General features: G+C 51.8%; 1 protein-coding gene across 4 annotated transcripts; it reads left to right on the top strand.

Annotated features, from left to right (window-relative positions):
• The first annotated feature begins 2,562 nt into the window (after nt 1-2,562).
• On the top strand, nt 2,563-27,830 carry CDC42EP4 (CDC42 effector protein 4). 4 transcript variants are annotated; one of them, XM_084749390.1, is made up of 2 exons: nt 2,563-2,947; nt 25,002-27,830. In XM_084749390.1, the coding sequence occupies exon 2, from the start codon at nt 25,106-25,108 to the stop codon at nt 26,174-26,176; it is 1,071 nt and encodes a 356-aa protein (XP_084605516.1). In that variant the 5' UTR covers nt 2,563-2,947; nt 25,002-25,105; the 3' UTR covers nt 26,177-27,830. The 4 variants fall into 4 exon arrangements, with proteins under 4 accessions (XP_084605516.1, XP_084605514.1, XP_084605517.1 ...); XM_084749388.1 differs by lacking the exon at nt 2,563-2,947 and adding an exon at nt 3,339-3,482; XM_084749391.1 differs by lacking the exon at nt 2,563-2,947 and adding an exon at nt 3,509-3,530.

Below are 27,830 nucleotides of genomic sequence, written 5' to 3'. Positions count from 1 at the left end.
GTCACCTTAGACCCCAGATGTGTCATGGGGCCGGAGCCTAGGTCAAACAGCTCCCCTGCCCCGCCCCCAGGTATTTCAATCCCACAGTGTGGGGTGGGGCAGGCCCTGTCTTGAGCCCTGTGTGCTCTTCAGTTATCATGCGGGATTTTCCCAGATGCTCCAAAGAGGTCAGCTCAAACCTTGGAGGCGCCCCAGGTGGTTCCCAAGAACTGAGAAGTCAAGACTTGAAAAGGCCTTTGTCCTGAGGCAAGAAAGTGAATTAGCCCAGAGCCCAAGCCCCAGACATAGTCCTTGACCTGGGTCACCAAGGTCACCTCGAACTCCCAGACACCAGGCTCCCTAGAGGACTTTGGCAGGACCTCAGGTCTGGTTTGCTGCAGTGGTAGAAGGGCCCATGTTAGAAAGAGATGTGAAAATAACAGAGCATTCTCACAGGATGGGGTTCTGGAGATTAGCTCATTCCAAGTGAGGGCCAGGGGGTGTGGTTCGGTGGCAGAGTGCTTGCCTGGCAGGCACCAGGCCTGGTTTCAAAGCCCAGTATTGCAGAAATGATTCCCACCCCCCACTCCCCCCCCCCCCCCAGAACCTCAGTGTGTGGTAAACACCACAGTAGAAGAGTGTGCTTTTCAACTTCTCCATAAGGAAGTGGGATTAGCCAATTCATTTAAGGCTGTGGCAATAGAAGGTGAGCCGACATCTCACTGTTAACACCAAGAGGTATGCCTCAGGGTTGGGGGTGGGGTGGCTCGGAGGGTTAGGCCCACGCAACTGCAGGAATCACGAATGGCTGGCTCTGGCAGCCTAGGACAGGCTGAGACACATGCCCAGGCCTAAAGGATTACAGGTCAGGTCACACCTTAAAGGTTCAGTTAAGACCTTAAATCCCTCCCCAAACTCTGGGGCTTAGCACTTGCCAGAAATTTCCAGCTAGGCATTCAAGCCTCCAAGTTAGTTTAGTTGACTCCCCCCCCCACTATTCCCCCTCCCCCTCCTCCACAGATGGCACCCCCTAAAAATGTTGGGGTGAAACTTACCTTCAGTGGAGTTTCAGGAGAAAAATAGACAGGATTGGGGTTGTGAACATCTGGGACAAATTGGCATTTTCTTTTGGTCCCCCCCTCACTGATGAGCGATGAAAGGACGTGGTCTAGACCCCCACACTCCCTGCCGAGAAAAACCAGTTCCCACCAGGCAGTTTGAGCACTGGGACCCAGGTGACTTTTGTCCTCTAGAGGGACATCCACTAACTTCAAATGTTGTGAAAGAAGCTTGAATTTGAATAAAAGGGGGAGAAATTGCAAAGAGACTAAAACAAGGAAGGTAATAGGATCAAAGGAAAGCCTGAAAATGACTACCCGAGAAGATGGAGCCTGTGGGCCTGGCCATCTGCTGGGGACAGAGCCTTAGACTGAGCCAGCGGCAGGATGACCTAGGAACAGCCTTCACTCCCCAACATCACCAGCAAGCAATGAAATCCGTTGTCTGAGGTGAGGAGGGCACAGTGCACCCCGTTCCCTAACTGGGGTGAGTAGCTGGCTCTTGAGGTGGCCTGCCATTCCCAAATGATTTATTGGTCACAAATGAAAGACATGAGGGAGGGCTGGGCGTGGTGGCGGGCGCCTTTAATCCCAGCACTTGGGAGGCAGAGGCAGGTGGATCACTGTGAGTTCGAGGCCAGCCTGGTCTACAAATCGAATCCAGGATAGGTAAGGCTACACAGAGAAACCCTGTCTCTAAATAAATAAATAAATAAATTTTTAAAAAGACATGAGGGAGAGGCAGAAGCCTCACAGAAACTCAGAAATGAAACAAATAAGACTTAATGCCAACAGGTGAAAAAGTCCTGGGTTCTAAGAGTTCAGGGGACACCTAGCAGGGAACCACTGGGGTACGGCACTGGAGTACAAACAAAGGGCCATCAGCAGCCTGCATCAGTCGACACCTGCACCAACAAGGGAGGCACCGGTGCTGTGCCCATTTTACAGATGGGAAGGTTTGTGGGCCAGTGAGAGGCAGAGTTGGAAGTTTAAGCTTGAGGCAAGCCAATCGTCCTCAATTGTCTTGTCCCAGAGCCCTATTCCAGCCACCTCTGACCCAGATCATGACAGCCCTGTGACTCCATTTGACTCTACATTCTAAGCCAGGATTCTCCTTCATCTTGCCAGCTTCCAGGAGAGGGACCCACACAAGGAGAATCCGGCTAGAGGGGGGGAGGTGTAAGTTTTCCATGGTAACCCAGTCAGGGTCCGAACCCCAGGGATATCTGGTTCCCAAGTTGCTTTGGACCCCCATCTTTGTTTCATTGTCTAATTTTGCTATTTCTTTTGGTTGCTGGTGGTCCTGGGGCTTGAAGGTAGTGTGAGCTGGCCTCGAGCTCTGAGGCAGGGGCTAGGCCTTTAGACCAGGCACCAAACTTAGATTTGATTTTCACACAACACGCGGACGGTTTCAAGTTTTCACGGACAGACAAAGGGAGGCGCGAGGCGCGATCGTGAGGAGGTGGGGCTTCCCCGAGGAAGCTGAAGGAGCTGAGGGACCATGAGGCAATGCTGGAGGCGTGGAGGAGGCTGGGCCCTACACCACCTCCACACCCACTTCCTTTAAGTAGTTAGGGAACTTTCACTTTGGGCTGGCTCTATTTTCCTTTTGGTTGACTATTTCACTGCCGGCCATTAATTTCTTTTAACGACCGTTCATTGCTGGGACTTCTTCTACAAAGAAGAGAGATGGCTGCTGCTCCAAGTATTTGGTCCCAGAACTCAGGAGTTAATAATCCAGGAGGTTTTCTGAAGCGTTCTTGAACCGCCCAAGGTCCCCAGGCAGAATGATTAAAGCCAAGCTACCTTGCTGAAAAGCCTTTTCATTGCCCAGTCCGGGTATGACTTCGGACGGCTCCAGATGGGGACAGAAACCACGGAGCCCATGCCTCCTGCTCAGGTCCCCAGAGGTGAGTAGCTAGTCCAGGAGGGATTTGGTAGAGGCGCGAGGGACGCCTCCTGGGCAGGCTGGGGTTCCTTACCATTGTTCAAAACTGGAAAAGCCTTGAGAGGGCCTCCCCTTGGGCCCTGGGGAGGGGATGCGCTCCTGGTTCTGCGGATTCCACCTCAGGTTCGGCGCCAGAGCAAGGGGGAGGGGGACGTCGGGGGCGACTCCCCAAGCAGGACCTGCCCAGGCTACCCCACAAGGAGCTGGGAGAGTCTCAGGCTTTTAGATTTGAACCTGGGAGGCCAGGCTGCTGGGTTGAGTTCCGGGACAGCCATTGGCTGCTGCGGCAGCGTGACAACAGCACGGAGGGGAAGGGAGGGAGGGCTGGGAGGAGCCAGGGAGGGGAGTGTCCCAGCTCCTAGCACACTCGGAGCCTCGGGAGCCAGAGGAAACAAACGCCGGTACTGCCATGGGTTGCCAGCCCTGCCGAGGCGCCAAGCACACAGAAGGGAGCGCACAGCCGCACCGAGCCCGCGCTCGGGGAGCTGGGGACCGAGGTAGGCGATGGGCACGGGTCTGTGGCCCTGCAGCCGCGCGAGGCCTGGGTAGGCATGAGACCCCCGGTGACGTGGGGAGTATAGAAAGACCCAGGAATGGGGAGGACAAGGAGAACCCGGGAGCAGGGCGCAGACCCCCGCCCCCAGTTCAGAATGGGTAGGCATGGCTGGGCCAGGGGCGTCTTGGGTGTCCGGGCCCCAGAGCCTACACACCGTTTGCCAGAAAATCGGAAGAGGAGGTGACAACAAGGCTCAGCGTCGCCCAGGACTACCCGGTCTGGCCACGGAGCTGCTCGGGGTGGGTTGAATGGGCAGGTTTTTTAAGGTCCACCCCCTCGCGCAGGAATGGGGTGTGTGTTGCCGTGGGCAGGCTCACAACAATCGCGGCGGGCGCCCCGTGGGGGGCGTGTGCGCACAGACTTCTCCATGAATAACAGCCGAGTTCTTCTGTACTGGCAGAGGAGTGTGCGCGCGCTCTCCCGCTCGTACACATAACTGCAGTAGGCGCCACCCGGTGTCGTCCGGCCCGGGAGAAAGGACTGGAGCCGTCTGGTAGGCAATTGGCCTAACGAACAAATACACTCCCCCCCCCCCTTCTCCCCGCCCGCACGAGCCCTTCCCTCCCTCGCCCGGCCCGCCTCCCTCGGAAGACTTGGAGGCCAAGGCCGCAAGAGGCGCAGGCTCCTGGCGGTGGGGTGGGGCTGGGCCGAACTGGGGCCCGTTTGAAACCTAGGACAAGGCTTTACGCCGGGTCCTGGCGCGCCCGCCGGGTGCACAGTGCTCGAGGCTTGTTCAGGGGCGACTAAGTAGCGGTTGGTTAAAGATTTAACCGCTCGCTTTGGGACGTTGAAGCTGCGATCCTGGTCTCTGGCTCCTCCCCATTACTGGAGCGCCCCCAGCCGGGGGGAACAAATCTGCCCTCCTGTGTCTTGTGTCGCCTGCAGAAGCTTCCTCTGCCTTTTGGGGATCTCCTGGCTGCTGTTGGGTGAGTGTTCCCGACTGGAGGGGCGGGTGGCGGTTGAGCTTCCTGGGAGAAAACCGTAGGACTTGCGTGAGTGTGTGTGTGTGGGGGGAGGGGCGCTCCCTCCCTCTCTGTTAACTCAAACCAGGTTCCTTGTGTTTGTCCAATGAAATACTGCGGCCTGGGCTTCGGAAGTTTTCCTTTTCTCCCAGGGAGAATGAAGAGGAAATACAATGCTTTCTCTTTTCTTCTTGGCTGGGAACTTCTTCCCGCTCTCACCTCTTGTAACCTGACCGGGTCCCACGTCCCCTCCCTGGGCCCACAGCCCAGGTAGTTCGGCAGTTGAATGCGTGAAGGGATGTAGACGGGTTACTTCGCTTTGAAGCCCCCTGTCCGCTCTCGCAGGAGTGCCTGGGGTCCTTTTCCTCCTCAACTCGCAGCAGCCATCTGGACCAGAGATCTGGGGGAGCATAAACAATGAGAGAGGCCCCTGGCAGGGGGCCTCTGCCGAGCAATTTCTTTGCCCATCTGAATTTCCAGCAACGCCTGCAGCAGCTCCTCCCGCCCCTTTCTCAGGACAGGCTGGAGGAGGGGGCCACGCGTGGGATGGAGTGAATTTTAAACAAAGAACAGAGCCCACAGCGTGGGGAACCTTAGCTACAGGTTTCTCCCAGAACTTGGGGGTGGGGTGTGTTTATGTGTGTGTGTGTGTGTGTGTGTGTGTGTGTGTGTGTGTGTATGTGTATAGAGTAGGGCCTCAGGGCAGCCCAAGGACAGTTGGCAGTAATGGGGTATCCACTAGAGTCCTTGGAGTTGCCATCCCTGTTGGGTAGCAGCTGGGACTGTGTTGAGTGTGGGGGTGCTGCGTGCTAGCAGCTCTCATCAGCTGCCTGTATGTGTCTACTGATTAATGGAGTTTATCTCCTCTGAACAGGGACTTTGCCCCTCAGCTTATTGACCACTGTGAGAGGAACCTTGGGAGATATGGAGGGGAGTTTTTCCCGGGTTCTCGTGATTGTCTTTGCAGGGACTTCAGGGAGCTGGTTGCTCACGGGAGCCTGCTCCCAAGCAATGGTGGTGATTTGGGGGATGTTTCAGCTTGTTTCACACACTTGCCGGCTCTCCAGTCTGTGTGCGCCCACACTGACAACCAGCCTCGGAGCAGGAAGTCACAAGCAAAGGGAGGGTCCCCCCCCCATAAAGCAGTGGTCCCAGGCCTGGGAACTGAAGTTGACCTGTAAAGGAATTGTAGACCCTCCTTTCAGAGCTTTTCCAGAAGGGCCTGGGTTGTCTGTGATTTAGGACCGCCCCACCCCCCAACCCAGACTGATTTCTCTGGCTGGGACAGGCTGTGCCCAGCTGTGGCAGGCAAGGTGTCTCTTTCTCTCCCTTCTCTCTGTCTCTCTGTCTCTCTCCACCCCTTCCCTTTATCCCTGCCGCCTGCTTCCCTTGAAGATTGCATAGAATTGGCAGAGGACGAGGGGGTCTGCAGCCAGCATCCTGGACTCCCAAGGAGTAGCAACTCCAGCTGTTCTGGTTGGGACATCCCACCCACAGACACTCAGGCGCTTGCCCCTGTTGGGGGAGGGAGGAGCTGGGTTGATGCCATCGATAAGGCTGGGAGTGGAGAGAGGGCTTGAGCAATCTCACCCTGGCAGTTGAGTGTGGACTTGAGCCGTGCTTAGATCTTTTGACCTAAGGTCTAGAGGCTTTTTCCTCAGCCGTGGGAGAAGGGACCAAGGCCCGGAGCCAGGGCTGACTTTCTAGTGGTAGTTTCCCAGAAAGCCCTTGACTGCTGACTGCAGCTAGTACTTCTGAAGTGCCTGGGGAAGGCTCAGCCCTCTCTGGGCAGGGCCTGGGACAGTCACTGAGGGAGGAGCAGGACCGTGTGGCTAAAAGTAGCCTTGCCTAACTTGCCTGGTGGAGAAAGTTCAGCCATTACCTTCCCACATTCCTACTCCTGATGCTGGTGAAGCCCCAGCATCAAGTGGGCCTCCTGGAGCCTTGGGCTTCCTTCCAGCTGAGGAACACTAGAGCCTTTCCCTGTGCCCCAGGCACTGCTAGCTTGCTACTCCGGCTCCGTGCCAGCGGGGCAGTGCTGGCTAGCCAGAGCCTCCTTTACCTGACGCTGGTGATCTTTATGCCACCTCTTCCAGCTGAGGTACAGTCCCCCTTTTTGGTCTGAGATGAAAACAGTTTGGGGTGTCACATTTGCACCCCCTTGCCCTTAATCCCAGGGCCAGGCCAAGAGACCCTTGTATGTCTTTGAGGGTCTGCTTGGGTCAACAGCCACTGCCTTGATTAGGAGGGTGGCAGATGTCGCCGGCTGAAGCCACCCTAGCTCCCTGCCATCTCACCTGGCTCCATTCAGGAGCTGAACTCAGTCTGGAGACCCCAGTTTTAGATCTTCCTAGATGTGACAAGGAAGCCAGGTCTGATGTCACAGCCTTTCCCCAACCCCACCACTTCTTCTCTGCTCTCCAAGCCCACCCCTTGTCCCCCACCAAGACTCCCTTTTTTTTTTGTTTTTTGTTTTTTGAGACAGGGTTTCTCTGTGTAGCCTTGGCTGTCCTGGACCCGCTTTATAGACCAGGCTGGCCTTGAACTCACAGCGGTCCACCTGCCTCTGCCTCCCAAGTGCTGGGATTATAGGCGTGTGCCACCACGCCCGGCTTAAGACTCCCATTTTGTTATAAGTCTCTTTCTTCAGCATGTTGCCCTGGCCTCGAAGCACCCTATGCTCTCCTCCAGCCCTGTCTGTGGAGATTAAGGCTTGATCAAATGGTGGAAGGAGAGGAAGAGAGGCCAGGGTGCCCTGTGCGGAGGTCTCCCAGGAGAATCTGGGATGCACAAAGGAGCAGGCTGTCCTGTACAGGGGTCTGGCACATCTATCTCTTTTGGGGTTCTGTGCGTTGTTGTCGGTAGCACCCAGGGACTGCCAAATCCTGGTGTTGACTTCCTTACGCTTATCCTGGGGAAGAGTGAGAGTGCTGCTTGCCATCCTTACTGAACTGAAATCAGAAGAGCCAGCCCTCTTCATCCTACATCACTAAAGGTCAAAGGTGAAGCAGAGGGAAGAAGGAGGGGCTGCTTCATGACCCTTGGCTGGGTGACAGTGTTGAGCGAGGACAGACTCTGTACCTTGGCGGGGGGTGGGGGTGGGGGGGTGGGGGGCTTCATTTGGTGGCACCCTGGGGCCTATCGGGTTAGGCGCACACAGGCATGGTCAGGCCTGACTGTGGATCCTGTTTAAACTCATTTCACTGTACATGGCTGGATGTCTCCCCAACACCTCTGCAGATGTGGGGTACTGGCTGAGAGAGCGCATCTCAGGGTGCCGCCTCTTGCTTCTCTGGTTACATCTTAATGTAGGTGACTTTGACAGCTATGGAGAAACTGAGGCACAGATAGCAAGCTCCATGTGGTGAGCCAGATTATGATCTGTGGGCTCTGACTCTTGACCCCTTTATCCCACGCTCCAGCAGAGGCAGGATGGGTGGTCTGTATTCCTGCTTGGGGGTGGTTTCTCTGGAGAGCCTGGAGTGCCTTTGTATTTCCACTCAGATGAGTTCTTAGGAGAAGTGAAACTGAGCCAGGCCTGGCGGGTGGATCTGGTTTCAAGCCTCAGCGCTTCCTTCTGAGATGGGACCAGCAGCGGGGCCACTTCCAGACCTGGGTAGCTTGTCCCACATAGGGATAGACCAGCTTCCCGCCAGACACCCTCTCCCCTTGCAGGTGATGGCAGGCTCCTGGAAGCCTGCGTTTCCAGGAAGGGCCCATAAACAAGTGAAGCTGCCGGATGTCCTCAGGTCATTATTTATGCGTCGTCTTGGCTCCTTGGTCAATTGTTGTTTCCGGTCCCTCCCAGACCCTGGCTCCTTTCCCTTCCCTTGTGGGCAGTTCATATTCCCAGGCCGTGGGTGAGGAAAGCCTTTTCCTTCACCCCTCACTGGCTTCCTTCTCCTGGTTCAAGGCAAAAGGTTGAGGAGTGAAGATAGATATGGGTACCAGGCTGAGATGCAGGTAATTCTCAGCTCACAAGGGCCCCCAGAAGGAGGCATCCCCCTGCCTCACCAGCTAATACGTTTCTCTGGAATGGTAGAAAATGAGGTACCCAGACTGGGGAGATTTTCTTATTTATTTTTATATATGTGTATGAATGTTAACCTGAATATGTGGGAACTGCCTACAAGGAGAACCAGATGCCCTGGAACTGGAATTAGAGAGAGTTGTGAGGTAGGTGTGTGTGTGTGTGTGTGTGTGTGTGTGTGTGTGTGTAATCGAACTCTGGTCCTCTGCAAGAACTACAAATACTTGTAACTACTGAGCCATGTCTCTAACTCCCGAGATATTTTTGTTTTCTTTTTAGACAGGGTTTTTCAGTCCACCTGCCTCTGCCTCCCGAGTGATTGGATTAAAGGTGTGTGCCACTCACTACACCAGGCTGCTCCCAAGATATTTTAAAATAATTATTTTACACATACACATACACACATGGGAGGGCATGACACAGTGTGGAAGTCAGAAGACAACTTTCTGTGCTCTGGAGACTGAACTCAGGCCACCAAGCTTGGTGACAAGTGCATTTACTAGTTTGAGCCATCTTATTGGTCTTGGGGAAACTTTTTTTTTTCTTTCTGCTTTTTGAGACAAGGTTTCTCTGCATAGCCTTGGCTATCCTGGACTCGCCTTTGCCTCCCAAGCGCTGGGATTACAGATGTGCGCCACCACACCTGGCTTCGGGAGAGGGAGATTTTAAGAAGCTGTGGGCTTCCTATGGGTGTTCAGCACCTACAGCCCTCATCAGTTTTTCAAAGCTTGAGTCCCGACCATGCTTAAGAGTCCCCGCCACCTCCAGTGTGCTTTACACCAAAGTGGAAAACACCCAGAGTTCAGGATCAGAATTACCTGATCTTCTCTCAGCTCTGTCCTCAGGAACCATGTGACTTGGGAGGCTCATTGGGCTCCCCAAGCCTCAGCTTTCTCTTCTACAGGATAGGCACTATGGCGTTGAACCGTCATATTTGGTATTGTTGGCAAAAGGACCCACAATAAAAATTCTCAGACGCTCAGCACAGGGGCCTTAGGTACTAAAAGCAATTTAGTGAGAACACAGCATCCAGGTCCCAGTACTTCTTGTGTCCCGTGTCCTGGGGAGAGGAACCCCGGGTGCGGGGTCTGCCTCTATTCCTTAGGTTAGGGAGCACTTACATCCTAGGTGTTAGTTGATTGGGACCGGCCTGGAGCGGGGTCATTCCAGCCGCCCCTGATCCCACAGTTGCTGCACTCGCTTTTCTTGCAACGACAGGGTTGATTATCCGGGCGTATAGGATTTCCCCCATGTCTCAGCCTGACTCAGGTATTGGAGTCACACGTTCTTATACATGTTAAGGAACGCAAATTTGAATGGGACGTAGTAGCGTGCGTACTACCAGTAATGCCAGTACTCCCAGCATTGGTGGAGGCGGGAGATGGTGGAGAATGCCTGGGAATGTACTGGAGAATGTGACAACTAGTGACAGTGCTGCTAATAGGAGCATAATGCTGGCAGCTGAGGGCAGCTCTGAAGTAGAACACATGCTTAGTGTGTGCAAATCCCTGGCTTCTGGGTCCAATTCTGAATACCACTCCCACTTTTCCCAATAAAAGATTAGAAGGCCAGTCATACTTTAACTTTTCTATAGGCTTCCTTTTTCTCCATACAGGGTTTCTCTGTGTAGCCCTGGCTGTTCTGGAATTTTCTCTGTAGACCAGGCTGGCCTCCAACTCAGAGATCCACTTGCCACTACCTCCTGAATGCTGGGATTAAGGGTGTGCTCCATTAACACCCAGCTCACAACTTAAAGGCAAATTTTTAAATTAGCCCAGTGCACCCAAAAGAGTGCTGTTTCCACATAGTTGTTGAAAACGTTGAGTGGAGGACTGGAAAAATGGCTCAGGAGAGTGCTTGCTGCTTTTTCAGTTGCCCTCAGGCTCATTGCTAGTGCCTGTATCGGGAAGCTACTACTACTATACACACACACATCCATACACGGGTATGGTGAGGCACAGAGGCTGATTGTGGTGAGTTCAAGGCCAGCCTGGACTACATAGTATGTTCCAGGTCAACTATGGCTATATGGTAAAGCCCCATCTCAAATACATACATAAATTTACAAAAATTACCTAGGATGTATTTTATATTGTCCTTTGAAATACAAAAACTTCAGAATCTACCATGTCTATCCTACTAATGGCGTGCTGCAGTCTGAATGCCAAAGTTTACAAATATTTGATCAGTGTTTGGATTTCATAAAACTTAACAGCCATACACAGATATACACACAGATTCTCCCATCACTCTGCAGTTTTCCCGAAAAGGAACCAAACATCCAATTTAAATTTTAAAATAATTTGTATTAGATATTTACAAAATGTTTCCCGAGTCACACTAGCCACAACGTAAGACTTGGTGGCCTCTTGCCTGGTTGGCTACCGTATTGACTAACTGGGTTTAGGATGTCACTGCGGACACCAGGCACAAACCAGCGTGCTTGATGCCTGCTGTAGTGTCCTTAGCAGTAATGACAATTGTTGCAGATGGGACAAGATTTTTTCTCTCCCCTCCCCTCTCGCTTTTGAGGTAGGCTTTTGTAGCCCACACTGGCCTGAACTTGGACTTCTCCTGTCCCAGCCTTCCAAGGATGAGTGTACAGTGCCTGTCCCTTCCTTATGCTGAGATACAGATGGAAAAGTAAATAGGTCAGAAAAGCCAAGATGTTTTTTTTTTTCTGAGACAGGGTTTCTCTGTGTAGCCTTGGCTGACCTGGACTGGCTTTGTAGACCAGGCTGGCCATGAACTCACAGCGATCCACCTGCCTCTGCCTCCTGAGTACTGGGATTAAAGGTGTGCGCCACCACACCCAGCATGCCAAGGTGATGTTAGGGAGAAAAAATAGTTGAACTTGGGCTTTTATTGCTGGATACTCTACACCTGTTTGGTGCGACTCCAGCTCTTTAGAAAGAAGCAGAAGAAGGCCCAGAAAAGCTCCTGTGGAAGGCGGCCACAGCTGCGCAGGCTCAGGACGGAGGTCATGTCTAATAAAGGCATCTTTGGTTACTTCCCGCCCGTTTTACAACAAAACTGGTCTTATAAGAGTTCAGGAAAAGTATTGTTCCTTGTTGCCTTCATTTTTTTCCTAGCTTTGTTATTTTTTTATATATGTATGAGTGTTTTGCCTACATGTAAAGTCTGTGCACCATGGATGTGCAGTGCCCAAGGTAGCCCAAGGAAGGCATCGGATCTCTCTGGAACGGGAGTTACAGTTGGCTCTGAGCTGCAGTGTGGGTGCTAGGACCTGCAACCAGGGTCCTCTGGAAGAGCAGCCAATGCTCTTAACTGCTGAGGCATCTCTCCAGTCCCTTCTCTGTGGGTTTTGGGGTTATTTTTTGCTTGTATTTTTCTTTTGTTGTTTTGTTTGGTTTTTTTGAAGCAAGGTCTCATGTTTTAGTCCTGGCTGGCCTGGCACTCACTATGCACAGCCAAGCTGTGACCAAACCACGAAGATCCGCCACCCCACCAGGATTAAAAAACTAAAAACAAGGGCCAGGTGGGAGGCAGAGGCAGGTAGATCTCTGTGAGTTCGAGGCCAGCCTGGTCTACAAAGCAAGTCCAGGACAGCCGGGGCTACCCAGAGAAACTGTCTCGAAAAAACAAAACAAAAACAAAAACAAAAAAACAAAGTGGAGTCCAGGATAGCCAAGGCTACACAGAGAAACCCTGTCTTGGAGAAAAAACAAAAAACAAAAGCAAAAACCTAAAACCAATCAATGATATCCTGCTCTGTGGCTCAGGCTGGCCTAGAACTCACACTGCATGGTCATGCTGCCTTAGTCCTCCCATACGAACCTCCCCCATGCTGAGGTTACCGGTGTGAGGCCCGCAGCCTTGCTAACTTATTGGTTCTGTTTTTATTTTACTGTGACTTACATTATCATGTTATGTTTTATATAATACTGTTTATAACCGGGGGTGGGGGTGGGAGGGTGTTACCAGGGATCAAAGCCTAGGGCCTAGCACATCCTAGGTGAGTGTTTTACTACTGAGCTGTTACCCTGACTTAATGTTGAAAGAGACTCTGGACTTCATTGCCCAGGCTTACCTCGAATTTACCATATAAATGAGGCTGTCCTTGAACTGAGATCCTCCCACTCAGGCGGAGTACCTGGGATTACAGGCCAGTGGCTCCAGGCTCTTGACGGGGTTACTAGTCTTTGCAGCCCTTTTAGTGCCTCAGTGGTAGAGGTCACAGACATCTGCACTTGGTTGTATTTCTTTTTGGGGGTTTTCCTGTGAGCAGTTTTGCACTCTCGTTTCCCAAACTTTTAGCTCCTCCTCCTCCCCTGCCAAATTTGGGGAGTAGAAGTCTTTGATTGGTAAGATGAAAGCCAGAAGCCGCAAAGCAGCTTGGACCACATACAAATTCCCTTGGCAAACCGTGAATCGCCATAATGTGAACAGGCATATGCTAAGTTTGCCAAAATATTTGCAGAATACGGCTAGGCTTTAAAATGTCAGTCAAACCCACCGGAAAACCGGAAGCCCCTCCTGCCAATAGAGGAATGGGCCAAAAGTGTCAATGGGTAGTTTCCAAGAGAAGCGGGTATGCGCGGCAATAATACAGCTTTTAAAACACTTATATTTGGTAATCAAAGAAACGCAGATTCCCGAGTTTGGAAGGAGAGCCTATATTTGTGTAGTACAGTGTCAGGTTAGTGAAAGCCTGGTTTACAAACCTGTCATTGCAGCAGTTGGAGGCAGAGGCAGGAAGACAGCTGAAAAATGGAGGCCAGCCACGTCTATGTAGCAAGTTCCAGGCCAGTCAGGGATACATAGCAAGACCCTGTCTCAGAGAGAAAACAAGCTGGCCGGTGGCACAGGTCTTCAATCCTAGCACTAGGGAGGCACGGGCAGGTGGATCTCTTGACTTTGAGGCCATCTACAGAGGGAGTTCCAGGACAAACAGGAGCACACAGAGAAATACTGTCTTGAAAAATAAAAAATAAAAGAGGGGGTGGGAGATGGGACAGACACAGAAGAGACGGACACAGGGAAGGCAGGCAGGTGCCTAATGTTGGGCACTGTCACCCTGTGTTGCTGGGATTGTCGCATGGCAGAGCATCCTGAAAACAGAATGACAATAAGAAACAGAAGGCATTTTTTCCCACCAACCTTACAGAAACAATTACAAGCTGGCATTTTTAGAGAAAAATAGAAGTTACAGAGTCTCAACCAAAGAATAAAACATTTGTGAGAGACTGGCTGGGTGGAAACTTAGGGGCTTAGGATCTCATTTGAAGTGGCGTGTAATTTACCAGCACGTGAGCGTGTTCAGTCTCAGAGGGGACAATGGCTGGCTTTATTCTCCATCTGTAGTGCAAAGTACTGCCTGTGTAACGAGGGGGAAACATCTAAATCTGTACAGCACCATAGAAAGAAGTATGTGAGCTTTAAAGTCAAGGTTTTTGTTATACTTTGGTTTGGTTTAGTTTGGTTTTTTGAACAGGGTTCCTCTGTGTAGCCTTGGCTGGCCTGGGCTTGCTTGGTAGACCAACCAGGCTGGCCTCGAACTCACAAAGCTACCTGCCTCTGCCTCCCTGAGGGATGAGATTACAGATGTGCCCTGTCACGCCCAGCTTTATTATACTTTTAATATATTTCCTGTGTGTGTGTGTGTGTGTGTGTGTGTGTGTGTGTGTGTGTGCGCGTGTGCGCGCGTGAGAGAGAGAAAGAGAGAGAGAGACTATGTGACTGTGTTGTGTGTATGTGTGGAGTGCAGGTGCCCTCAGAGACCAGAGACATTGAATCCCCTGGAGCTGGTGTACAGGAAGGGGTGAGCTGCTGATGTGGTTGCTGCAAACTCAACTCAGGTCCTCTTAAGAGCAATTCTGTGCTCTTAACCCCTAGACCATCTCTAGCCTTTCCACTTTATCTTTTGAGGCAGGGTCTCTCACTGAACCTGGAGCTCAGCTATTTGACACTGGGAACATTCTTGCCTCCCTAGCCCTGGGATTACAGGCACAGGCTGCTCTGCCAGGCTATTTGTTTATGTAGGTCCTATACTTGCATCGCGAGTACTTTGCTGACTGAGCCGCCTTCCCTGCTATGGTGTATTTAATGTCCCAGCAGCTACATGAAGCTGGCAGCCACTGTACTGGATGTCAGGTGTGGAGTATTTAATAACCCGAGGCTAAAGACATGACCTGGGTGGCAGTGGGGTGTAAAGAACACTTGGTTCTTTTTTTATTTTATTTTTTTTTTTTTAAGATTTATTTATTACATATACAGTGTTCTGCTTGCATGTACACCTGCACATTGGAAGAGAGCATCAGATCTCATTGTAGGTGGTTGTGAGCCACCATGTGGTTGCTGGGAATTGAACTCAGGACCTCTGGAAGAGCAATCAGCGCTCTTAACCTCTGAGCCATCTCTCCAGCCCGAGCACTTGGTTCTTTTGCAGAGGACTCAAGTTCAGTTCCAATTATCCCCTTCAGGGTCTGTGTTCCAGGGGCTCCTGCACATAATTGCATACAGACATATACATATAAATAAGTAAAGATAAACTCTTTTCTGTTTGTATATTTTGATTTTTTTTTTTTTTTTTTGGTTTTTTTGTTTTTTCAAGACAGGGTTTCTCTGTGTAGCCTTGGCTGTCCTGGACTCACTTTGTAGACCAGGCTGGCCTTGAACTCACAGCAATCTGCCTACCTTGCCTCCCGAATATGTTTGCGTATTTTGAGACAGGGTTTCTTGGTATAGCCCTGGCTGTCTTGGAACTCACTCTGTAGACCAGGCTGTCTCTGAACTCAGAGATCTGCCCGCCTCTGCCTTTCTGAGTGCTGGGATTAAAGACATATGCCACTACCACCTGGCTAATAAATTAAAAAAAGAAAAAAAAAACATTAAAAAATATATATTTATAACCCATAGAGAATGTCAGAAAATGGGAACTGTGAGAATGTCCTGGTGTGGAGGACTGCTCTTTTCCTCTCTGGCTTTGCTCTGTGGTCTCTGCCCTGGCCGGCTAACTGCCACCCATCTCCAGCGTCCTGCTGCCCCACCCCCACTGCAAGCAGGGCAGGGATGGCTAGGTGACCGATGCAGCTGTGGAGAGCACGAAGTCACTTTCCCTTCCAGGAAGGAGTCATCAAAGAAAGGATGTTTATCTCTAGGAAGTAGGATGTGCCCTGCCTGGGCTTGGGCAGTGCTGGCTTGGCTTGGCTGGCCTGGGAGGTAGAGCCAAGGCCCTGAGCTGAGGATTAAAGTGCTCTCTTGGGTCAGGGTTCAGATCTTCCTCCAGGACCAACCTTGTGCTGACCCCATCCCTAAGTACCCAGGGGACACCTGTCTTGACGGACCCTTTCCCCTGCCTTCTGCTGTAGGACTCTGGGAGGAGGCATCAAGTTCAGCCATCCCGAGGGGCAAAGCTCTAATCTGGAGTTGGTAACATGGATTTTGGTCCCAGTCATACTCAGGGTAATAGCCTCCCTAAGGCCCATGCTCCTTGGCCCCTCCCAGCATAGGTGCGCCAAGTTCTGCCAGAGACGGGCTCCCGGCAGTTCGGAAGCTTTGAGAGGGAGTGAGGAATGTAACACCAAAATCCACAGAAGTCAAGTCCTAGACTTACATGAGACAGTGTAATATTTGTGTATAATTTGTGCAAATCTCCCAGGCAACTTCAGATTATCTCTAGATTCCCACTATACCAACGTGACATGGGTGCTCTGAAAATAGTTGTATTACGACGTCCTTTAGGGAATAAGAATGGAGTTGCGGTTGTTCGTGTACAGTATTTGTGCACGGGTGTGTGTGTGTGTGTGTGTGTGTGTGTGTGTGTGTGTATGTAGGCCAGAGGTTGACATCAAGATGTGTTCCTGAGTGGTTTCTCCATCTTAAAAAAAAAAATCTTAATTTGGGGCTGGAGAGATGGCTCAGCGGTTAAGAGCACTGACTGCCCTTCCAAAGGACCTGGGTTCAATTCCCAGTACCCACATGGCAGCTTACAACTGTCTTTAACTCCAAGATCTGACACCCTCATATAGACATACATGCAGGCAAAACACCAATGCACATAAAATAAAAATAAAATTTAAAAACACCTTTATTATTAGTGTATTAGTCTGTGCATGGGTCTGTGTTTGATGCTTGGGTGGAGGAGGGGCAAGCACATGTCAGAGTGAGTGTGTAGAGGTCAGAAGACAACGCTGTGGAGTTGCTTCTCTCCTTCCATGTCTCCTGGGGTTACAGGAATTGGGTTTGGGTTGCCAGGATGTATCACTGGCACTTTTTCAGCTGAGCTGTCTTTTTCAGTCCTACACATTACTTTTAGATTTATTCATTTTCTATGTATGAGTGTTTGTATGCATAATTGTATTGTACCATATGAATGCTTGGTGCCTCTGGAGACCAAAAGAGGGCACTGGATCCCCCAGGACTGTAGTTACAGACAGTTGTGCGCCAGCCAGTGCTATTAACCATGGAGCCATCACTCCAGCGCTCCATCTTACTTTTGTGTGTCCTGATAGAGGGTGTGCTCACCTGGGCACATGTCTTTACCTAAAGACAGGGTTTCTCTCTAAAGCTGGCTGGCCAGGGATACCCCAGGATTTGCCCATCTCTGCCTCACACGTGTGCACCAGGAACTGAACTCAGACCCTCGTGCACAGCAAGTGCTTTGCCTACTCCACAGAGTTCTCTCCTGAGCCTGTTTGGAGACTCTTTTCTTCGACTGAGTCCACAGATGGAGAATCCTCAGATTTAGAAGGCTGGCCATCTATTGATTTTCTTTTCTTTTTTCTTTATTTTTTGTTTGTTTATTTTGTTTGTTTTGTTTTGTTTGTTTTTCGAGACAGGGTTTCTCTGTGTAGCACTGGCTATCCTGGACTCAATTTGTAGACCAGGCTGGCCTCACACTCACAGCGATCCATCTGCCTCTGGCTCCTGAATTTATTATGTATAGTGCTCTGGCTGCATGTACACCTGCAGGCCAGAAGAGGGCATCAGATCACATTATAGATGGTTGTGAGCCACCATGTGGTTGCTGGGAATTGAACACAGGACCTCTGAAGGAGCAGTCAGTGCCTTTAGTCTCTCCAGCCCCCCTATTTTATTTTCTTAAACAACAAAACCTAAAGCTTATTGATGTCTGTATGGTTGGCAGTCTGCACATAACCTATAAGAACCCTGTGCGGAGCCAAGCACCATGACTTTCATCATAGCAGATGGAAGGTGGAGGCAGGCAGGCAGATCTTTGTGAGTTCAAGGCTAGCCCAATCTACATGAGGTTTTGAGAACAACCAGAACTTTTAGTGAGACTCTGTCTCCAAAAAACAAAAGAATTGTGTGCACAAATGTGCACAGATACTTATGGTGGGTGTTTTTTATACGGTACCTCCGTATTTTTTATATTGCCTCAGTATCTTAGCAGATGGATCTGGGGAGGGAATTAAGCCATGGCTTCAACCTATGGTCTGGCTGAGTTCCTTAATGTGGCATAACCGTGTCTCAGAACCTGATTCCTTTACCACCACCACCTCACCCCCCCTGGCATTTTAGAGTGATGTTTGTTATGGGGTAGAAAGTGAGGGTCATGATGTGGCAGTGATCATTCATGGTTGTCTCCAGCTTTTATGTCTTGGCTGTTCAGGCCAGAGGGTGTCTGTCCTGGGCCAGTGCATCCCAAGCCCCATGTATACACAGCAGACTTCCGGTACCAGGGTGTCCTGCAGCATCAGTCCCAGCACAGACCCTTAGAAACCCTCCTCTTAACAATGAGTGTCAAAGCTGCCACAGTCCCGCCGTCCCTCAGCTGCCCTCAGTCCTCCGCTCCTTCTGTCTAAGCTTCATAAAGGCTAGTGAACATTCCAGAAAATTCCAGACCTTTCTCTACTGACAAAAGCCAGAGCCGCTAGCCTCTCTGGGAGAGGTGTGGCCTGCGGCAGGCTGGGTTTCCTGCTCCTAGTGTAAAGAAGCACTGGACATTTCGACAGTTCATCTTTGTACAAAGTTAAGTTCTGCCTGGGGCAGGTACAGCTTTGGTCCTGTGGGAAGAGCTCTGACTCAGTTCTGGGAAAGGATGCTGGAGTCCCTGTGGAAGCTGCCCTTTGATTAGCCACTGGGAACATCAGCAACTCCCATTGGCTACAACTCTGAGACACTCCCAGGCATGCGCCTCTGTGTTCTCCCCAGCCACACTCCTTTCTCTATGGCTTTGCTTCTCCTCCCCCCAACTTCCCAAGGGGGTTGGTTTATACCCCACACCAACTACAAAAGTCACCTGGACTGTGTGTCCTGACCACGTGGATTTTTTGTTGTTGTTGTTGTTTTGTTTTTTTGTTTTTCGAGACAGGGTTTCTCTGTGTAGTCTTGGCTGTCCTGGACTCACTTTGTAGTCCAGGCTGGCCTCGAACTCACAGTGATCCGCCTGCCTCTGCCTCCCGAGTGCTGGGTTAAAGGCGTGCGCCACCACGCCCGGCTCACCACGTGGATTTTTATTCCATCTCTCAAATACTACAAGCATGTCCCCACCCCTGGGTGCTTGTGCATGCCGTGCAGTTTCTGCCAGTCCAGGTTCTTGCACGGCTGCTTCCTGGGTGATGAGGGCTGTTCACAGTGCCCCTTCCTGAGAGGGCCCTCCTCCAGTATCCCCACTTCCACACTTGCTCCCATCATCCGGTCCCCTGTTTACCCTACTCCCAACTTGCCATCAACATATGCCTTGACACTGTTTTCACTGATCTGTTTTCCTGGCCTAGAAGAATACAGCCAGGACTGGAGAGATGGTTCAGAGGTTAAGAACACTGTCTGTTCTTCCAAAGGTCCTGAGTTCAATTCCCAGCAACCATATGGTGACTCACAGCCATCTATAATGAAATCTGCTGCCCTGTTCTGGAGTACAGACGTACATGCAGGCAGAACATTATACACATAATAAATAAATCTTAAAAAAAAAAAAAAGAATGCAGCCATCCCTCAGTATTCACTGGTTATTGGTTCTGGGACACACACACTCTCCTGTGCCCAAATCCCAGATGTTTGTCCCAGAGTCCTTTGCCTAAAATCATATATATGCTTTGCATATAACCTGTGCTTGTCTTTCTGTGTCCTTCAAGTAGGCGCTGGGTTCCTTGTACACACAACACAGTGAGTGGTTGCCAGACAGGGCTGTGCTATATTACTTACAATAGTTATAAGAGAGATATCTGTGCATGTTTGGTGCAGATGTAGGTTTTCAAACTGTGGTTGGCTGAACCTTCGGGTACAGAAGGAACCCTTGCAAGTACAGAGGGCTGGCTGGCTGTGTGTGAATATTGTGGGAGTCTACAGTAGCACAGTAAGTGAATGAGTGAACGAATGAAACAAACCTCTTACAGCCAGTGAGCTAGGGACCAAAGTTACCATGCACCCAGTGTCCTCTTTCGTACAGCCACATTGCCTAGAGCTGGTCTCAGATGAGGAACCGATGAAGGGCTGACAGAGGGCATGGCTGCCCTTGGCCGGTAGCTGTGGTCGATGAAGCATGTGTGACTCTGTATACTGACTGGGGTGAGCCTCCGGTCAGCTGCAGAGTGAGAGGCCTGGCTGGCTGTCTCGGGAAAGCATAGCTCTGCCTCCTGCCCAAGGCTAGCATGCCAGGGACAGGCCACTGCCTGGGCGTTTAGAGTGGGATGGACGGATCGTTGTTGTAGCTTGGCATTTGTTTGTCAGTCTTGGGCAATCTGGAAGAGTAGTGACAGGTCCAGGCAAAGGGCTGCCTGTGTTCTCAGAGTCTGGTCTGTGTGTGGGGTTGGTGACTGGGCTTGTTGACAGTGCCTTAGGGGAAGGTGCTGGTGTCCTCCAAGGCTCCAGAGGGCTAGAGAGAGTTACAAGCTGTTGACCTGATTCCCTTGTCTACGCAGGAGAGTGGGGTGTGGCCTCGGGGTGGGCTGTCCACCTGGCCTCATGAGGCAGCTGGTTTCAGCCACTTCCCCAGAGCTGAGTCATGGTGTTCAAAACACTCCTCCCAAAGCCACAGCCCCTGCCATCCGATCCCATTCAGGAGTGAGCTGAGGGTCTCCATGCCAGCTCCAGGCAGGCCCAGCTTCCACCGAGATCCAAGACCCTCATCCTCTGCTGACCCCGTAACATCCCTGACTATCTCCTCAGACCCAAATCTCTGTGCATTAGAAGCTTGGGTGACCATTGTTTGTTTCCTGGGCCCTTGAAGCCAACACCTTTAAACAGCTTAACAGCTGCGTTTTCATTGACCCTAAAACCTGTTGGGTGTTCTGTGTCACATGTGCTCAAAGTCTGAGGCCTCAGAGGATGAGGCCAGTCCCCTGGGTAGCCGGAGAATCCGGGACTCTGCCTAAACCTTTCTTGCTAGATATCAAAAGTGGTTTATCACAAGCCGTACAGCTTGTGCCCACTCTCAGGAGCAAGGCCACAGGAAGCAGTGGCATTGCGTAGACTTGTCATTGATTCTCAGGAGGCAGAGAGGGGGCACTCGGTCTGGCCTAGGATGGCATGCATGAATGTGGAGTGCCACGCTGATTTTCACTAAGTGTCCCTATGGTCCCCCCTTTTAATAGCCCTGTTGACAAAGCAGTGCTAGGTGACCACTACGAGCTAGGACGGCTGATGGAATAATGATGGGTTCCCCCTTCCTCTGGTATGGCTGCATCCCTGGTCCCTCTGGGAGCCTTTGGAGGCATGTCTGGAGAATCCTGGGCTGCTGAGCCTGCAGGATGGAAAACCACAGTAAGGCTTAGCTTTTAGAGTCTTTGGGGTGGGTTGGGGTCCTGGACTGACATAAGTCTTTTCATAATGTGCATATGATCTTGGGTGCCCCTCTGGCCTCTAGAGGTCTGGCTCTCGTGTCTCTGTTTCCTGTTTTCAGATGATCTCACCCTAGGGCAGCAGCTCTCTGTTTGCCTCCCAGGGAATGTACAGATGAGTTTCCTGAGCATTTGGGATGCCATGGCCTGGCATGGGGGAAAGGATGCTACTGGTGTCCAAGAGCAGAGACCAGTGCAGGAGTGCTGCGAATCTCCTAACACTTGGTCAACACCACCCCTAAAATAAAAGGTGACTGGCCCCAAGCACCCTCAGGCCTCACTAGAATAATGTGATTGTTTTTAAATGGCAGAAGTCTCCTTCTTTCTGGACCTCCTGGGCAAGTGGTGGGGACAGCACACCATTGGTGGTGGACAGTGAGCAGAGCTCTATAGTAAAGGCCCGAGAATCAGCAGACAGCCTCAGCAGGTGCCTGCCCTGGGCTGGGCACTGCTCACTGGGGTGTGAAACCAGCTGAGGCTGAGTCACCTCCTCAGTGACCCTGCCTTCTCATCCATAAGATGGAAAACCCGGGCATCCCTTTCAGCAGCCGAGTCTAGATCCTTTCTGATCCTGTCTTACCATTCTAGTCACCTGGCAGCCTGGAACCATTGTAATGACAGAGACCACGCCTCCCTCCTTTCCCCACCCCCTTGCCTTTTCTTTTTCTTTCTTTCTAATTAGGAAGTAGGGGGCTGGAGAGATGGCTTAGTGGTTAAGAGCACTGGCTGCTCTTCCTGAGGACCCAGGTTTGAGTTTCAATACCCACATAGTGACTCAGAGCTGCAACTCCAGCGGCAGGGAATACAACACCCTCTTCGGCCTCCACAGACACTGCATGCATGTAGCACACCGACATACATGCAGGCAAAACACACACACATAGAAGAAAAGGACAATGTGTGTGATACACAGTCACATCACGGTCCGTGTGTAGAGGTTGCAGGACAGCCTCCCAACCTAACTTCCCTCCTTGTTTGAGACAGGGTCTCTGTTTAACCACTTTGTACGCTGCCGGGCTAGCTAGCTTGCCAGCTTCTCTCTCTCTCTCTCCTCCTACCTCTCTGTAGGTATGCTAAGATGCAGCTACCTCTACATGGACTCTGAGGAGCTGACCTCAGGCCCTCATGGGCTAGCATTTTACCCACCAAGCTATCTCTCTAGCCCTTTTCTTTTCTTTAATGTTTTATTTTAATTTTATTAATTTATTCAGATTACATCTCAATTGTTATCCCCTTGCTTGTCTCCTCTCGTTTCTCCCTCCCTCCCTCTTTCACCCTATTTCCCTCCCCTAGGTCTGTGACAGAAGGGGACCTCCTCCCCCACCATATGGTCACAGCCTCTCAAGTCTCATCTTGGTTGCCTTCCTATTCTTTCTCTGAGTGCTACCAGGCCTCCCCACCAAGGGGAAGTAGTCAAATATGGGGCCCCAGAGTTCATGTCAGAGTCAGTCCCCACTTTCCACACAACTGTGGATAATGTCCTGTCCTTTGGCTAGATCTGAGTAGGGGTTCAATATTTTCTGCATGTGTTGTCCTTGGTTGGGCCAATACTTTGAGCAGATCCCCCTGAGCACATATCTGCCCATCATGATATCCTTCTTGTAGGTTTCTAGGACCCTCTGGGTCCTTCTATTTCCCCATTCTCCCGTACTTCTCTCACCCAGGGTCCCAACAGGAGGTCCCCGCATCTATCCCCATCTCCTGGTAAGTGAAGACTTTCAGGGGACATGCCTGTTGCCCAGCCCTTTTCTTTTAAGGCTAAAGAGATCCTCAGAATTTAGCTCAGGCTTCTCCCTGACTCCAAGCTGGTCTGGGTCATCTGTGCAGTCAGTCTCTGTCCCTGGTGCCTGGCTCCCCTTGGTGTTTGCTCTGAGACCAACAGTGTTTGAGGGTCATGGGGGGCACTCACTCTAACTGGTGGCGGTGGTCATCAGACTGGGTGGTGGCTGCTTGACATGGGATTATAGAACGTAAGAGTCAGTGCGCATAGAGAGGTCAACCCAGGAGCCCAGGGGCAGTGCTATAGGCCGAGTAGGTTTGACATGAAGGCAGAAGGGGAGAGATACTGGGGGAGTTGTGGGGTGGGGAGGTGGGGGGGGGGGTGGACACACTTTAAATGAGGATTTGAAGAGCAGCTGTGTGACATCCGGTGCTGGTCAGGATTTAGAACTGAGACCTGTTAGAACCCTCTGGAAACCCAAAGCCTGGCAGGAAGGTTAGGTTAGCATCCGGCTAGCGAGGGGCAGAATGATTTAGCAGGTGCCTGCCAGGAGATGCTGTGAGAAGCGGGTAGCCTGTAGGACTAGCTCTGGTTATGTAGGCTTTCCTGAGAGTAGCATTGTCGCCCCTCGCCCCCCAAGATGTTGGTAGCACTGGATGGTGGGGTGCTGGGAGAGGATACTTTGTATCAAGCTCAAGAGTGTGGTGAGAGAGCAAGGGAAGGGCGGGTGGCTGGCAGTGACATCAAGGAGGAGGGCAGCAGGGACAGTTGTGGGAGGTTTGCAGGGAAAGGATTGTCACTGTGGTGAGGTTTGTGTGTGTGTTGTGGGGGTGGGGTGGGTGAGGTGCTTGTTTGTTTCGCCAAGAAAGCAAGAGCTAGAATGAAATTGGGCCAGGCAGGAAGACAAACTAAGCAACTGTCAGGGACAAGTGTTCTGGGGGTGGCTTAGCATGTGGCAGCGGAAGTAACCCAAACCTGCCAGGTCTCACTGTCTAAGCTCTACAGGAGGACAGGGATGGCGAAGGGGACAGATACCTGGGGACCCAGCTCCATCCCTCTCCATCCTGCCCAGTTCTGCTAGGGAGAGAGGGCCTGTCAGGGACCCTAAACTGAACTGGAGCTTAGCCCTTGCCAGATGCTGCGCCCTGAGATCTCCCTGTGCTGTGGGTGTCCAGCATCCTGCACATCCCAAGAGAGAGTCATCTGGAGCCCTGTCTCCCTTCATCTAAAGATAAACCAAGAGGGAGTTTCCCCAACTTCATCCCCACAAGGCATGGGAGATGGAGCCTGTTGCCCAAAGCTTGGAGCCTTATAGTGATGTTACAGGTGGGAGGTCTTCATGTATGTGACACCCCACGAGGCCTGGAAGATCAGGGAGCTGTTCTGTGGGTTCCTGTATCCCACCCCCATGCCAATTCTGACTCAGAAAGAACGCCAGGCCCGCCAGCTGCCCATATGTATGAGTGACAGGCAGCATTTGGGCCTGGCCTGGCCTGGCCTGGCCATTCTGTTCTTTCTGACTCAGGCTGAGGTGTCTACCAACTCTACAGGGATTCAGGTTTAGCCAACAGGAAGTTCTTGGAGTTGGCCTCTAGACTGGCTGTCTGGAACCTATTTGCTTCAGCGCCTTTATGACCGTAACTGCTGTTAAGGGCCGTTTGTTCAAATAGCATTCTAGCTTAGGTAGGGATGGGAGTGGGATCTGGGGTGATTGTTTCAGAGAAAATGTGTCTCTGGTACCAAAGGCTCCCTCAATTTATAAATATTCTTCCATGGTGTGTGTGTGTGTGTGTGTGTGTGTGTGTGTGTGTGTGTAGAAATGGCGAAGCTAGGAATTCACTGCTGGTGATTTTCCAGTAGTTTTGATGGGAAAGAAGGGGTTAAATGATGATCCTTTGGTCTGTGGATGTCATATGTTAACCTTTTGGGTAACTGGTGGGTGCTAGTCTATAGTAACCCTTTGCTTCCTATTCTCTGTTTACAGCCCTCTGATTGCGCTGTCTACCCCTTGCACTTGCTGGACTTGAGATCCGACCCCACGCCTGCTTGTTACTTTGGGAGTGTCCAGCTCCCATCCCGGCCAGCACGATGCCCATCCTCAAGCAGCTGGTGTCCAGTTCTGTGCACTCGAAGCGCCGTTCCCGTGTGGACCTCACAGCCGAGATGATCAGTGCCCCGCTGGGTGACTTCCGCCACACCATGCATGTGGGCCGGGCTGGAGACGCCTTTGGGGACACCTCCTTCCTCACTAGCAAGGCTGGTGAGGCTGATGGTGAGTCCCTCGATGAGCAGGCCTCCACCTCCTCTTCCAAACGCAGCCTCCTGTCCCGGAAGTTCCGGGGCAGTAAACGGTCACAGTCCGTGACCAGAGGGGACCGGGAGCAGAGAGACATGCTGGGCTCCCTGCGGGACTCAGCGCTGTTTGTCAAGAATGCCATGTCCCTCCCTCAGCTCAATGAGAAGGAAGCCACTGAGAAGGGCTCCAGCAAGCTACCCAAGAGCCTGTCATCCAGCCCTGTGAAAAAGGTAGATGCTGGAGATGGTGGCCCAGAGACAGGCTCAGGGGAGATGGGTCCCCGTCGGAATGGGGCCACAGGCCCCCACTCCCCTGACCCACTCCTTGATGAGCAGGCCTTTGGGGACCTGACGGATCTACCCGTTGTGCCCAAACCCAGCTACGGGCTGAAACATGCTGAATCCATCATGTCCTTCCACATCGACCTGGGCCCCTCCATGCTGGGTGACGTCCTCAGCATCATGGACAAGGACGAGTGGGACCCAGAGGAGGAAGAGGGTGGCGGTTACCGTGACAGAGAAGGCCCCAGCAGCATGATCCAGGCTGCCCCTTTGCTGGAGGTAGCTCCTCCTCTAGGAAGACAAGAAAACAAAGCCAGCTCGGACCAGTCTTCCCTGCTGCCCCACCACGCGCTGGAGGATGACGGGTGGGCGGCAGCAGCCCCCAGCCCCAGCTCAGCACGCAGCATGGGCAGCCACACCACGCGGGACAGCAGTTCCCTGTCCAGCTGCACCTCAGGCGTCCTGGAGGAGCGAAGCCCAGCTTTTCGAGGCGCAGACAGGGTCGGGGCTCCTGCCCCAAGGCAGCTAGACAAGGAATTTTCCTTCATGGATGAGGAGGAGGAAGATGAGATCCGAGTTTGAAGCTGGACAGAAAGTTGAAAAGTAGCTTCCACAGCCCTGGGCTGCATCTTTTCCCTGCTGCTGCCTTCACTGTGACCTTTGACCTTACTATGTAGGTGCAGCTAAGAGCCTCGTATTGGAGTAGACTCTGGACCTCGGGAACTGGGGTGCCAGAGAGAATAGCATGGGTACTGGTGGCCTAACCCCGACCTGTCCTCCTCACTGCGGCAGCCTGGGACAGAGCTGTGTCCCAGCAGGAACACATTACCCTCTCTCTGGCCCCTTGCTCCCAGCCTGCCCTCAGATGGATGCCAGATGTTAGTTTGAGTTCCGGCAGCAATGGCAGGGCAGCCAGGTGTGGCTTTCTCTCAAGGGCTCGGACACTTGGCTCCCTTTTTTTCACCGGGTGTCTGGTGCCTACCATTAAGTGTATGCAGCAGGAGGCAGGGGTGGCCACATTCGGGCTCCTCCTCCCTTCACTCCTGCCTCCTCACTGGAAGCCTGGTGCTCTTTGGGGTTCAGCCAGAGCAATACACTAAACTCAGTTTTTCCCAGGGACCAGGACAGGATGGGGGACAGAAGGAACCCCCTCTAGCCCCTGGTTTCTTGGGTTCTCAAGAAGAGGCCCTTCTTAAGTGACACTAGGAACAGGAAAGGGGCTGGCTCTGCCCCAAAGGTGTGTTTGTTTGTTGTTGTTGTTATTATGTTTAAACCTGAATAGAGCAATGTCAAAATGCCCTACCAGGAGAATATAATCCTGTTAGCGAGACTGTCATGGTGGCACAGTAACTGTTAAGTCTGGATTCACAGACCCTGTCCAGGTTGAACTGTGGGGGCGCATCCACCACCAGGGTTTGTCCTCAAACCCCACCTCCATAGCTGTTAGCAGCTGAATGAGGATGACGTAGGAAAGTTCTGGAATAGGATCCTTAAATAATACATTGTTGCCCGGAGTATGAGCTGTGTGCTGACTGGGTTGTGTCCCCTGCTGCTCGGTGGGGCATAGGGTCTCTTTCTATTCTATTCGGTTCCCACTGTAGAGGCCAGGACTCAGGTGGGCTGTGAGCCAGGCTTAGCAAAGCCGTGAAACAAAGCAAGGCCGTATGCAATTTGAATTCCGGGGAAATGAAAGTGGGTTTTTGTTTCATTTTGGGTTTTTGAGACATGGTCTCACTCTGTAGCCCAAGCTGGCCTCAGAGTCACAGCAAGCCTCCCTTTGCCCCCAGGAGCTGGGGTTACAAGTATGCACCACCACTCTTGGCTGTTTGTTTTTCTGAAATCTGTTTTGCTCAGCTCCTCCTGTAACCCTACCCAGAAGAGGAGTAGAAGCTGAGGCCCGAGCCCCGGGGAGTGGGAGCTCATTACTTTTCTGTGCTGGGAACAGGCTGACCCACCTCCTGGGCTAGCAAGCTAAATTACAACCCAGAGTCTGGCCAGATGAGGGTGGTGGCCTGCCATGGCTTCTGTGCTTGATCCTGACCCTGAAATACTCACCAGGCTCCTAACTGGTGCTCCTACGTAGGTAGGCATTGACAGAGCCACAGAACCGCACCTCTGGCCAACAGCACACGTTCCCCCTCCCAAACCTACCTGGTCAGTTCTAGACTCTAAACTTTGTATTTTTTTCCATGATGTTGATAAAGCAGTAAGAAAACATTAAAATTTCCTCCTAGCA

This window comes from Acomys minous, assembly GCF_964271855.1.
Source record: "Acomys minous genome assembly, chromosome: 12".
NCBI classification, from domain to species: Eukaryota; Metazoa; Chordata; class Mammalia; order Rodentia; family Muridae; genus Acomys; species Acomys minous.
This window is presented reverse-complemented; position numbering and strand designations above follow the sequence as displayed.